The sequence below is a fragment of the Pholis gunnellus genome (assembly GCF_910591455.1).
Source record: "Pholis gunnellus genome assembly, chromosome: 14".
Classification (NCBI taxonomy): Eukaryota; Metazoa; Chordata; class Actinopteri; order Perciformes; family Pholidae; genus Pholis; species Pholis gunnellus.
The window spans coordinates 7,645,615-7,659,976 of NC_136541.1; the positions used below are offsets into that span (position 1 = coordinate 7,645,615).

The window sequence follows — 14,362 nt, forward strand, 5'->3', positions numbered from 1 at the left end:
GAGACGTGAGAAGAAAATAACTTCCCAATCAGAGCTGAGTATGTCGATTTGTTCAACTCAAGCCCCTCGACCTCTTAGTAACTTACTGTTTATTACTTATTTATATTACTTGTTGCTCTTGTTTTTTTTTTACTCTGTATCTTGTGTGCACTGTCCACTTTGCTGCTGTGATCCTGTGAATTTCCCCACTGCGGGACTAATAAAGGATTATCTTATCTTATCTTATCTTATTCTACTTTGTAACCATAGATATTTTTTTTAACATCCCACTGTTACTGTTCCTGCAAATTTACCAGCAAAAATGAACTAGAGGAATGCTCTACTCTTTGTACTCTACTCTTTCCTGTGTAGCATGATTGGACTATAGGCTACAACTGTAACTGCAATCGGTTGTGCAACTCTGTGTTACAGAAGACAATAAATGATCCTTGAACCATCCCAAACACAGTAGCAACCGTTGTGCAACCACTTCTTTAAAAATTGCAAAGCAACTGCTCTGTAAAAAATAAGAAATAATCTAGTGAGTTTTGCTTTTCAACCTCGCATGCTTGCATGAAAAGGTGGTTAAAAGTCACAAATATGCTGAGAGCTGATGAAGAGAAAATGTTGTGCATCCTGAGTGTAGCAACACAATATCCTGTTCGGGGGCAGAGGCATTCAGATGTTGAGGTTGGTTCTCCAACTCTGCCTTTACATCTATCATAGCATTTTGTATTTTCACTTCCTCTTTGGTTATTCTCCTTTTTGGCGCGGACGGCTGTGCTGAAATATGAACTTTTGTGACTGCAATGATTGTTTTTATGAAGCCTGTAAGTAGAACTAGTGGAGTTTTATACTGCTGTAGTTTCTTAGTAACTTTGTCCCACATCAGTCCGTCACATCTCTATCTCCAAATATGTTAAGGGTCATAAATGGTGAAGAAACAAGGATTATGTGCCTTTTGTAGGTTTTCTTTGATCCCATCAACCTGCCAGGGCCTGCAGATGAAAATGAGCCTGTTAAATCTGGCACATTTACGAGATGGCTCATGTTATTTGATGTGCATTGTCCCCTCTTAAATGAAATAAAGATAAGATTTGACAAAAAGTGGACTGCTCTGCAGTTTCCCCCTTCAGGACGTCACATATAACCAGCTCGCCCTTTCACTGCTACTTTCAGAGTGCTGCAAGCTCACTAATGGAGCATGCCATGAGATGCACACTTGAAACCACAAAGGACCCCCCAGGGAACCCAATCCCAACCCAAACCAAAAACTGATAAACACAAAGAAACAAATAACTAGACTATAGCTCTAGTCCCCCAAACGGTAAAACAAGACTGATCTACTCCAAATGTGTATCAATAAAGGCGGTGAGGCAAGTAAACTAAATACCATGTGCACCAAGAGCATTGTAATTAATAAATAGACTTATAACACATTTAACAGAGCTTGTAGTGGCTGAATCCAAATGAAAATGGAATTAAATAAAAGTTAACGAGCTGCTGTTTGATTCTTAGCTGATAAAGATCTAACGTCATACCTGCTGTTTCCATTCATCTCGTTTTTCCCACCTCCACCATTATAAACTTGCACACTGTTTACTTTGGTCCTATATGATTAATCTTAATTTGTGGGCGTGTACTTTGTGGCTTTCCCCTTCTCGCACATTAAATGAGTTATCACTGGCCACTTTCTCCTCTTCCCCCTTCAGTCCACAAACAAACCTTGGCTTTTGATAATGTGCCGTTTGTGAGATGATGTCATTGTCAGTTTCATTGGCCGGATGCCTGAACACCTTACAGGTGTGACCTGAGACCTTTAAAATAAGTAGGTTTACAGCCCCTGTAGAGGGAAGAGGAAGAGGATGTTAATGAGGGTATTGAATAGATAGGGAAAGTAGCAACCTTCATGCTCATATTGCTTGTGCCAAATTCATCAAATACTTGTAGTTAATGCTATTTGTTTGAATTCACATGTATGCGTCTTGTTCTAGGTCAAAGTTCAACCTTATTAATATTTACCAAAACAAAAATGTCACTGCTATGTTATGTGACAGTCGTGAGAAATGAGGATCATAAAGACAAGCGACGGAAAAGTAATGCAGTTCACTGAGAACACTCTGGACTTTAAGCTTTAAGGGTTTACCGATAAGGAATCACAGCCTTGGCTCAATTGTTGTAATAAAAGTTGCTCTCCAGTAATACAGTCACAAACTGTTAATCTGACGGTTAGCTGGGGTGGAGCTCATGCTTTAAGGGTCTTTACCTTTTTCTTTTGATTTTCTTGCCATTTGTGATGTTTCTTCAGACATGAAGCAAGTATTTGTTCTGCTGTCAGGTAAGGCTCTTCATAGCTAAATATTACATTGTAGTGAACATTATTAATGTGAATGCTGGTTGAATAAGGAGTGTAAAGATGAGGGAGAAGTCACCAGAAGTTGTGTGTCACAACTTGTTCCAGTGTCAATAATGTTTGTGCATTTCCCCCTCAAATTCTCTTTTGTTATCTCTTTGTGACAAAAATCTCTTTACAGCATTGTTGGTCATCGTGTCTTCTTGTCCTGACGGGGAGTTCAACTGCACATCTGGAGAATGTCTCCCTGCCGGACTCGTCTGTGATTTTAAGAAGGACTGTGAAGATGGCTCAGACGAGGAGTTTTGTGGTATGCTGACAGGCAAACGTTTTTCAAATCAAGTCTAATTTAACTTTTTCTAACTAAATGTCACCGAAGGACATCAGACCGTTAACAAATGTGCATTTAGGATGCAGTACTTGAGATCTGTAGATGGTAAATGGGCTGTACTTGTATAGTACTTGTATAGCCCTTTTCTAATTTTCCGACCATTTAAAGTGCTTTAACACTACATGTCCTCATTCACCCATTCACACACATTCACACACTGATGACAGGGGCTACCATGCAAAGTGACACCTGCCCATCAGGACTATTTAAGCATTCACACCCAAGTGTCTTGCCCAAGGACACATTGACATGGGTAGCCGGGGATCGAACCGACGATCCTCTGATTGAAGGACGACCCTGCTCTACTACTGAGCCACAGTCGCCCAATCTGTTATATCTGGCTTTTAAATACCTAAAAATAAAACAATAAAACAGAATAAATATCACTAAACTGGGAACTACATTGCTTTCGGGTTATTTCACAAAGTCTGTGAATACTTTGTGATTCAATTTGTACTCTGTGGCACCGCTCCTTGTTAAGGGTCATGTGCCTTTGAGCATCACTCCTGTGGTTGGAAAGACATCAGTGGGAACTCCTACCGCTGGAGTCGGCAGATGGCAAACATCACCTCAATACCTGGACTGGACCATACCACAGGAAGTCCGTTTGGTAAACATTAACCTTCTGCCATGTTTCATTTGTGTTGTGATTACTTTGTTGATAATTAGTTTAAAACGGATTCGGTCACTTGCAAAATCTGTGCTAAAAATGTTTTATTAGATGACAAGATTAAGCCTTTGATGATAATCTTATTATTGGATATTTGTCTGCTGGATACAGGACATGTCATGCATATAGATAGCAAACAACCCGGTGGTTATTCTTCGGCCAATTTGGACTATTCTGTTGACAACCTGGCAGCTCTGGGATGCCAGATGAGGTACTAAAAACAATACATTTTATTTAAGATATGTGTTTTATTAATAGATATGTCCTTGATTTACAATGCATTTAAATTATTTCACTAGAATTTGTCTTGAATTTGCCACATATCCCGCGCTAGCTGTTGCCTGCTTTTTCTGATTTGACTGTCGATGTTTTTCAGCTTCTGGTACCATATTTACAATACGTCATCATCATCATCATCAGCACCGACCTTTAAGGTAACAATGCTCAGAGGCAGTGCTGAAAAACAGCTGCTGGAGCTTTCTAAAATTCAGACGGACGGTTGGGAGAATGCCACAGTTTTCATTGGAAATCAGCCGGGAGGATACAAGGTGGGTGAAATATCCTGTATAAGTTTAGGCTGTAGTCATATCAAACTATCATCCATGAATCTGCTTAGAAATCATAGAAAAATTACGTTTCTTACAGCTGCAGAACTTGCCTGAGAATCATCATGTTTAAGTTTTCTTCAGCATCAAAACAATCCAGTGATAGTTGTCTTTACATTCATTGGTTTTAAAGCAAATAGAAACTGCTAATATCTAATTCGTCCTACTTTTAATGGTGACAATTGCCAAAATGTTAACAAACACAGGCTAAAATAACAGGGCTCAAGTTGTAACCCACAGCATACCTCACTGGATCCATGGCAACATTCAATTTCATCTTTACATCCCCAAAGCATTATGGGAACTGTAGTTTAAAAACTTAGAGCACGATTAGAGGTAAAAGTTAGGCTTGACTTTTTAAACATATTTACTACCTGCTCATTTTGTATCTGTTAATACTGCTAACTATGATTTAATTCAGATTCACCGTGTAGCTCTCCTGATTTCTTAACCTTTTATTGTACCTCTACATTTATTGTATCTTTATCTGCTCTGTTTCCTGTTCTTGTGTAACTCTCTGGGAATCAATAAAGCACCTTAGATTATTTTACTTGGCATGATGTTTACTTGGTACATTTTCCTGAATAGTTTTGTGTTGCCATGCAGACACACAGCAAATCCAGGACAGGTGGTACTCAGAAATGGGATGGTTATGAGGGTTCAAGGCAAGCTTCCACATACGTAAAGTATGTTGGGTGATTTGTACTTGAAGTGTGCTTAAAGGCAACAGTGCACATATATACAATACACAGGGAGTGGACAACGCTAGGTGATCAGTCGAGGCTCATTTTTTCACGTCTTCTTCCTAAATCATTTTGAATATTGATTTTCAGAATAAATGCAGAGTAAAGCACTACTCTTTCTACAGCTGCGGTTTTCATCCAGACCTTCGGGAGCCTTTGACGTTATGTTGGATGATGTCAGCTTTGACAACTGTAGAGAAGAAGATGTCCCCGCAGGATCAGACCAACTGTCATGTGATTTTGAAAAGGACACCTGTTCATGGTACCACGACTACACTGCCAGCCTTTTGTGGAAAAGGAGTAATACGGCATTCAGTGAAGACTCAACTGCAAAGGGTGAGTATCCTACTGGCTGTAAACAATATTACTTTGTGGCGTCTTGATTAAGCACATTTTTGTGTAATGCACAAAGTAAGCTCAATATTAACTGAAATAATAAAGGCCTAAAGGCCTCTACAAGGCTCAGAATTATGTAACAACACAGATGATGACATCATTTCAGCTTATACGGTTTATTAGTGGCACTTTCTGGACCTGGACCCTTCGTGGCCCCAACAGGTCTAGTTAGGTCAAGGCTAGTAGCCTGCTTTGCCCTTCAGTTGGTAATCCAGCTTTATGAATAACTCAGCAGCACTTACATGTTGTTATTCACCCATATCAGCACGTTCTGTTTATCGTTTATTTATTTTATTGCCATAGCAGTTGCTAATTCTCCTTAGATGTCAAAATAGAATATGAAAACATTCATGAGAGCAAGGTCCAAATTAGGACCAACAGTGTAAGCACATTTTAAATTCTCTAATACTAGTGCACTAAAGCGCACGGAGTCCTTGATGATTTGGAAAGAAATACATAATTTTGACTCTTTGTTGTTGTTGTTTTTCTTCCTCTGCAGGCTACTACATGATCATAAGTAAACACAACCTGGCTACCTCATCAGCAGCCAGACTCATCAGCTTCCCTCAACCTGCAGGTCAAGTCATATGTGTGAGCTTCTTGTACCACATGTTTGGCCCCAGCATTGGTAAGTGCCTCCCTGTCCATAACCATTTCAAACGTATTAGATAATAAATTAGATTAAACTAAATTCAGAAGTGAGCACAGCTACTTCCAAGGTCCGTACCATTCAGATTAATTCTAACACCTTTACATTTTTCACTGTAATATGCATGCATCCCTCAAATGCACACTCTTTGTTGATATGTTTTATTATTATCAGGTTCATTGAGGTTTATTGCAAAGCGCTCTGGTGAAGCGGAGACGGTTGTATGGATGAGAAGTGGCACCCAGGGAAACAAATGGAGATTTGCAGATCTTACCTTTGAAAGTGAAAAACCGATACAGGTATTTCTATGACTCAATTTTGTGTTTATTCTTCTGAAGATTTATAACAGAGAAAGTTTTTAGAGGACTTTTTAAGAACAGGGGTATCCATAGATTTCAAAGCGTTTTATGAAACTTTCCTCGCAGCGAAATTCTGAACATCTATGAAATAAAATCAACAATGCATTTCCATAACATTTCAACAATATTTACTGTCATTTATTTAAGTAGGATAGTTTAAACATATAGACACATTGAACTTGGAATATGGAAAACAAATATAATCTTTACCATGATTAAAATGAGTCCTAGCACAATGACCTCAAGGCCTTCAAGAAAAAGAAAACGAGACAATCTTCTAAATAAAATAAATAAAAAGTACCTCTTTTAGATAAAGTGCAAACAGAGCAATTTGTTTTTCTACTTCCTAGTGTGAGAAATGTGCATGTGGAGTTAGTGTCGGTCTCATGCACATGTGTTCGATGTGTTGGAAAAAATCAAAGCTCCGTGAAGATTATTGTTTATTCTCATCCCTTTATCAGAAGTTGGTCACGATTCAGGACACTCGGTCTGACTCTGCCATCCGTTGATGCCTGATTGAAAACGATTAAACATGTGCGTTTTCTGTGAAGACTTGTTCAAAGATAGCCAATAATTTAAGCACATGTGACTTAATGTTCCTGCTGAAACACAAGCCTCTTATTTCTGTTTCTTCCTCACTATTTCTTACAACTAATGTTTTTCAATTCTGAGTGAAGTCTAATAACAGGTTAGCTTCAATGCGCTTGCATTAGACTTGATTTTGACTTCCTTAGCCATTTAAAACACTTTAATAATATGTTTCATGACAAAAATCATGAAATGCAAAATGAATGTATGTTGTTCTCCAGTTCATTATAGAAGCTGTGGTGGGTGGTGCGCAGGGCAGCATAGCCGTTGATAACGTAATGGTGTCCAGTGAGACGGGCTCTTGTCCGGCTGAGAGAGAGTGCACCTTCCAGGGCTCCCTCTGTGGTCTGCTGGCCCAATCGTCGGCAGACTTCAGCTGGAGCCGGATCACGGGGACGTCCCGACCAGCCAACTCTTCAGGCCCAGCCACAGATCACACTCTGGGGACAGAGCAAGGTAGACAACCACTTGAGATACAGACTCCACTGGCTAATGTGTTGTGAATCTTAGCAATATTTGAGGATGATGCACAAATTAAGTAATAAATGATACATTAGTTATCGTAGATAAACTATGTGTGATCGCATGTTATATAAAACAACATGTTCACAACTCCACCTTATGTGTAGGTTATTACCTGAGTGCCCAGTTGTGGAGTCACCCTGTGGGGTCCAGAGGCGCAGTGATGACTGCGGTGATGGAGCGCACTGCTGCTGACGGGGAATGCCTAATGTTCTGGTACTACATGGAGGGAAGTGAAGTGGGGGAACTCAGTGTTTCCCTTCAAACCCTTGACAGCAACAGTGTCCCGCTCTGGACCAGAAGTGGAGATCAGGGGACGCGCTGGAGGCACGGAAGAGTGACTCTGTTCAGTCCCAATGCCCGGTATCAGGTACCTGGTAGTTAGTTATCAGATAATGATAATAAATAAATAAATGATTACCCAATCAGTGCAATTAATTGTATGCAGTGATGTACAACACTGTAGATGTAGTTCCATCAAATCAGATTTAAGTGTAAGTTCACATTTGCTCAAGTCTTAAGACAATACTCACATGCCCATAAATACATTGAAACTCCTGTTGGACGCTTTAATTGTTCCTCCTGTCCGTCCCGGCCGCAAAGAGCTCCCTTCTTAAAGCACTCTTGTAAGTGATGGAGGACAAAACATACAGACGTGTTCCAAAATGACACGAAAAGAAAAGACACAAATGATCTTTTAAGTATGACATTTCCTCATTTTGTCTCTATTATTCTGTGGCGCAAAGAAGACATTTTGTACTAAAAAGAAAATAACACTGGAAAATAACATTGTAATCGCTTTAGAAAGGGATCTCTACTTGCCAGTATGTACAGGAGGACTGACGCTTAATAACTCTTAACAACATACGTAATGGCATATGAGTATTGTTTTAGGATTAATTTAAGTATGTGTGGATTGTGACATTCAGCTCAGCTTTTTCAGCAGAGACTCTTAGTATAAATTGTCATTCTGAGTGACAGGTGAACTTTGAGGCGGTGGTTGGGGATGGACTGAGGAGAGATATCGCCATTGACGACCTCACTGTCCTGAATGGTGCCTGTCCCCCGCCAGGTCAGTGACCGCGGTGAACTTCAAACTTTAAAGATGAGAAATTACAAATGGTGTAAATGTGTTTGGAGGGGGGCGTTCTAATTGCACCTCTGGTTGTATACTTTATTTGAATCTGTGTTACTACTTGCAGGATTTTGTGACTTTGAAATGGACTTCTGTGGTTGGGTGAACAATCCTCCAGCAGAGTCCGGAGTGGACTGGGACTGGATGTCAGGGGACAGCGAGGGTCTGCTTATTCCAGAAAATGACCATTCCATAAATTCTGCTTTGGGTAAGTCGACACACATTCTTTAACAGTGAGCGCAGCATTTAGCAGTCCTCAAAATAGAGAGCAAAACAGGGATCTTGTGCTCGAGACAGAGGGAGAAGGGAAACTTGGATTACTTTAATTTACAGGAAAGGGTCACACTGCTTCAAGTCTGTCTAAGGAACAATATGAACACTGAAACAGTTTGTACTTACTGTTATCATCCCTCCTGTTCATACTAGCTATTAAGAGATCACTTCCTGATGTGCGCCCAACGTAAGAGGTGGGGGGGACACGATCTACACTCCTCCTGTACATGAAGCTTCAGCAGTCTGAGTTTGATAAATTAAGAGTATATCTTCCAAAGTTATAATCTTATTGGTGTAAAACTCCCACATTGTCTTTCCCACAAACAGTGTTTCCTTGTTGAGCTGCATTAGAGAGACGCAATTTCACACTTAAGATACTGTAACTCTGGAAGGTACCAACTTGATTCGTTACCTCAGACTGTTGCAGGCTCATATTGACTTCAGATAAACTTTTTAGTACAAAGAGAGTCATTTCTTACTGGCTAGTATAAACAGGAGGGATGATTGTAGCAAGCAACAACTGTTTCAATGTACTGTGTGTATACATAGGATCACATCCGTGTTTAACAGCTTTAAATACTTTAAATTCATTGGGCCAGCTGGGAAGTGCGGTAAGCGACTGAGTAAGATGCTCCTAACAGCTAACCCCCACCATAACGTGAATCTGACATTATGCAAACTATTTGCACTTGCAGAACACTTTTGGAAAATGGTTCTCCTGGATATTTCGTGTTTATTTGTCACTCCACAGGCCACTTTGCATTCTTCAAGTCTAATGAAGAAGATATTGCGCGACTGGAGAGTGAGACCATGGAGGCAGTAGACCGAGCTTGCCTGGAGATCTGGCACCACACCGAAGGGTGGCTAGATGATAGTAAGTATAGTCTTTTCTACTCTGTCAGACATCATTGATTTGGTCATTTGAATGCCACCATTGCTAAAAAGTTGTTTAGATTTTGAGTCAATGTTATATTTAGTGGTTGGTAATTTACAGTAAATCTCTTAAAACCGCAGCCAAATTTAACCCAGAAACCAAAATGTCCACTTTTTCAGCCAGGTTTTGTTTCATCAAATCTCCAAGTTAATTATTATCACAGTTAATTATTTTACTGTGTTATCTTTGCCAAGTTAGCAGCAGCACATACAGACGCACCAATAGTGAATTAGACTTGAAAAGAATAATCAAGAATCCAAGATCAACAGAAACAGATAATGATATAATAACAGTATGATGTATGGAGTTGATTAAAAATAAAATACAGAAATTAATATTAAAAACCCTAAAAGAGAAAAAAAGTGATATTTACAATACAGTGTATACTAATATTTCTAATTACTAATAGTTTAAAGTCGTACATTTCTATATTTAACTCTGTGTAAACATCATACATATCATACTTTTAGACAATGCTGAATACAATCATGTTCTCAACCTCAGAGCTAGTGAGGGGGGCAAAAGTAGGTTTAATGCTTGAAATTTAAGTTCTTACTACACGTGTATTTTACACAGTATGGTACATGTACGCATGCAAAAGGGCCTACAAATAAAATGATGCAAATAAGAGCATGAGGTTTTGTCACTGAGCTTTTCTTTTAGTGCTCTGCTGTGCATGCCTCATTACAGATTTAACTGTCTTACATATATTATTAATCCTCATCTTTTTGTCTGATTGAATTACCAAGAACATGAAACATTCCTGTCAATAAACACACATTGTGGTGTTTTGGTGATGAATTGTGTTTCTTCCAGAGCCCTCATACGTTACACTGACAGTGTTTGTGAACGAGACTACTGGACTGCGTTCTGTTTGGTCTACAAATGGATTCATGAATTCCACGTGGATCCAGGACAGGGTGGACTACAATTCATCAGGGCCTCACCAGGCAAGGCGAATATTATAATTTCATGTTAAACCCTGACAAAGTTTCTGGAGAAAAAAAAAGAAAGAAATCTGTGCAAATTTCTGAACAACAAATTTCATCCGCAGATAATATTACAAGCCAGTTGTCGAAAATCAATGGATGGAAGCTTTGCGCTGGACGACATCCACATCATCAGGGACAGGTTTTGTGATGACATTATCCCAACCACCACTCCGAACCCTTCCACCACGACCCCCACTGCTCCTGCCTCGAACATGGACTGCACTTTTGAACAAGGTGACTTCAGAGACCGTGAATCGTATCTTAAAGTGTCTCAGGAATGGAAAAGACAAATGGATTATTTTTTTTGCTTTTTACTTGAGATAATCTGGATATTTGTATACCTTCAAGTAAATATTATGTTGTCTATATATCCCATTACCGTTGTTACTAATATAGTATTTTAACATTGAAAATAATATTTTGTTAAACAGGTCTATGCAGTTGGGTCCAGGAGGTCAGTGATGATTTGAACTGGACTCTCAGTAGTGGACTTCAAGTGGACCAGCCATGGGATGGACCTCAGTATGATCATACTGTTGAAAACAATCAAGGTATGGCAGCGCTTCTTTGTCAGAGATGAGAAGAACTCTGATCTAGTGCCATGCTCTATTTAGTCCCTCTCTGTGTTTTCATTTGTCCGCCAAGGTTTTTTCTTACTGTTGAATGGATCTGGGTCTAAGGATGGGGAGAGAGCAGCCGTCTCTGTTCCGGTCAACAATCTGACGCCACAGATCTGTGTTGGATTCTGGTACTACATGCTCGGGCCTTCAGTGTCCACCCTGGACCTGCTGGTTGAGATGGTATGTATGCTAGTTAGTACTACTCCAATCCGTCTGTTACAGGCGTCTTTACTTTTGAGCTGTAATGACTTACTTTGTTCTAGAAATCCTCTGAACTGTTAGTCTGGACTCGCCGGGGGACCCAGAATCCAGAGTGGATTAACGCACAAGTAAACGTCAATATGAACAATACCATACAGGTAAAAATGAACTCAACCACATATTCATGTTTGCAATAAAGCCCAACCAATGCTGGATTTTCTAAGGCTCATAACAATATTTGAAAGTTTAAAAAAATCAGATAGCTATATATCAGATATACACACATGTCATAAACTAACATAATTAATTGTGAGATTATGTATACCAAACAGGACCTTTTTACAGTTTTTTAAACAATCTCAAACATAAGCAGGTCTCACATAACTATGCCATTACAATGAAGGCATTTTAATTGTTTTACAAGAGAGTGCCTTGGAGTTTCAATAAGCTAATATTGGCTGATCAGTAGGGCTCAAATCTGCACATGCAATTTATTTATTTTATTAGGATCCCCATTAGATTCATCAACACAGAATTCAGAACAGAAGCAATTTTACAGAAACACAACCAACTTTTTATTTAATAAAGAAAACACATTGTTGTTTTTGTATTAAATGCTGTTCACCCACAGGTGACGTTCACTGGCCATAGAAACACCAACAGTCAAGGATTCATTGCCATTGATGACATTCGAGTGAAGGAGGGGGCCTGCAGTAATCAGTGTACGTAAACACAGACCACCTGTGCTTGATGTTCACAGGAAGTCAAACGTAGAGAGATTGTTAAGTCGTTGCCCTTTTTCACACCATTTTAGTTGCGTGTGGGTTCGATTCCAGCTGGTGTGGCTTTGAGAACACTCTCAATCACAAGGGCCTCTGGGGTCGCAAAAGAGGCACAAAATATCAGGTGGATCACACCTATGGAACGGAAAATGGTGAGAAGAAAACTGTTGTGGAACCAACTTCATGCTGAGAATACATGATTGAAAGAGCAGAGCAATCATGGTCTCACCTTAACTGGATAAAGGTTGTAATCTGTTGTGAAACCATAGTAAGTCAGAAGTTATGCTTATGTGTTAAAGATTGTGTTAGTTCCCAACCTCGGAATCGGGACTCCAAATTATCGGAGGTTCGGTCGCAAAATAACTCAGAGGGGTTGCAAGATGGTTACTCCCACTGACTTTGGTGATCCTGTAACTTTTCATAGAGCACCACTATCAGTTTGTTGATTTCTTTGATTAATAACCAAATACCTGCAAAACTAATGACACGTCCATCAGCCTTAGCTGTGGCATTTTGCAAATGTTAGCATGCTAAAATGCTCAACTAAGATGATTAACATAGAAAACATTAGTCCTGCTCAACATCACCCTGTTAGTATTGTCACACTGTGCATGTTAGCATGCTGACATTTGCATTTTAGCATTAGCTAAGCAGCTAGCAGCTGTTTGCTCATTTGACACAGGTTCCGTGTAGCTATTTGATTCATAAAATATTTACTGTAGTTTTGGAGGTGAGGGGAAAAACATGCAAATATCACAATAAAAGCAGAATCTACAGTGAGCTAAATTATCCAAAACATCAGTCTGGCTGTAACTGGATGTTTCGTTTGAAACGGCTTTATTTCTCTCTTTGCTGAAGGCTTCTACATGACTGTGATGACATCAAATTCTACACAGGTTGAGGTAGCTGAGCTGCTAACACCAGAGTTCACCTCAGCTACAGAGATATGTGTGCGCTTCTGGTGAGTCCAGTCTTGCCATCACACACATTTATGCACTGCTGTCCGCTACATATTGTACTGTTTGTGTTTCTACTGGACTTGTTCAGGTATTGGATACCTTCAGGGTCTTCTAACGTCCTCGGCGTGCATGTGCTGCGGAGCGGGGCGGTTGGTGAAGCACTTTGGCAACGATCTGGAGCGCCTTCCTCAAACTGGGAGTTGGCAGAGGTCACTGTGTCCTCCCCTGGAGAATTCCGTGTAAGATGTTTTTTTTAGATTGAACCCTTTTCTCAAGCTCTCTGCCAATCAAACATTCTTTTGTCACTAAACTGCATAACTGTATTTTATTTTTCAGTCATTCCTGTTATATGCTTCCTAAAACAGTGTATGTCCCTCACCAGGTTGTGTTTAAGGCAGTCCATGTGCCAGGCACCAACTCTACAGTGAAATTAGATGATATTTCTGTGAGGGATGGGGCCTGCAGTCCTCTAGGCAGCTGTGACTTTGAGTCTGGACAGTGTACTTGGGTCAACGTCCCCAAAGAAGATGGACATGACTGGGTGCTGGCTAGTGGAGGCTTCCAGGGTCCACTGACAGACCACACAACTCAATCCCCAGAGGGTAATACGTCTTTGATATTTTGTCAATATAAAAAGATAAACATGGACTTGCAGCTGTTGTAGACGTACCAGCTCTTAACAGAGATCTCAGTAATAGGGAAACATATTCCCAGTATATATTACTTATTCCCCGTGAAATGATCTTTTGAGACTAACAAAAAAGTCTTTATATTATACACAACAAAACCTCAGGAGTAAATGTAGTGAATATGTTGGTAACTATGGTTTAATAGTTGAATATCCAGTTAGCTGACTAATTAGCTCAACAACTGGCAATGTTGCAATTTATGATTAACATGAGTCACTGCAGCTGCTGTTTAACCAGGACAGTCTGTTACTTATTAACTTCTCGTTTTTGACCTGACTTATGTCCTGTTGCTGACATTACCTCCTCCCTGCCACACAAACAATCTCCTTGTCTGTTCTCCAAAACAATCTTTAAATGCCTGACCAATAACAATAAAATGATCAAGTATTGCAAAGTTGTTTTTTGCACTATTCTTATGCTATTTTATATTTGTATTCACATCTTTGAATTCAGGTTGGTTCTTGTTGAGCTCATCAATGCACCGGAACCACAGCAACGTAGCGCAGGTTTTGTCAGAATGGA

The 14,362-nt window shown here is 39.7% G+C and overlaps 1 protein-coding gene and 2 long non-coding RNA genes across 3 annotated transcripts; all 3 read left to right on the top strand.

The window, feature by feature from the left end:
• Positions 1-5,046: 5,046 nt before the first annotated feature.
• On the top strand, positions 5,047-6,052 carry LOC306705929. The gene is made up of 3 exons (XR_013767356.1): positions 5,047-5,077; positions 5,637-5,765; positions 5,961-6,052. It is a non-coding gene; the product is annotated as an uncharacterized lncRNA (long non-coding RNA).
• Positions 6,053-7,011: 959 nt separating this feature from the next.
• On the top strand, positions 7,012-13,157 carry LOC306706035 (MAM and LDL-receptor class A domain-containing protein 1-like; the record flags this gene model as incomplete). Its single annotated transcript, XM_079172946.1, has 13 exons — positions 7,012-7,189; positions 7,363-7,625; positions 8,237-8,327; positions 8,458-8,598; positions 9,415-9,537; positions 10,414-10,547; positions 10,652-10,823; positions 11,021-11,140; positions 11,235-11,389; positions 11,473-11,568; positions 12,042-12,132; positions 12,225-12,344; positions 13,051-13,157. The coding sequence occupies 13 exons, from the start codon at positions 7,012-7,014 to the stop codon at positions 13,155-13,157; spliced, it is 1,791 nt and encodes a 596-aa protein (XP_079029072.1).
• Positions 13,158-13,365: 208 nt separating this feature from the next.
• LOC306706555 lies at positions 13,366-14,338 on the top strand. The gene is made up of 3 exons (XR_013767387.1): positions 13,366-13,390; positions 13,534-13,753; positions 14,294-14,338. It is a non-coding gene; the product is annotated as an uncharacterized lncRNA (long non-coding RNA).
• The last annotated feature ends 24 nt before the right edge of the window (positions 14,339-14,362 follow it).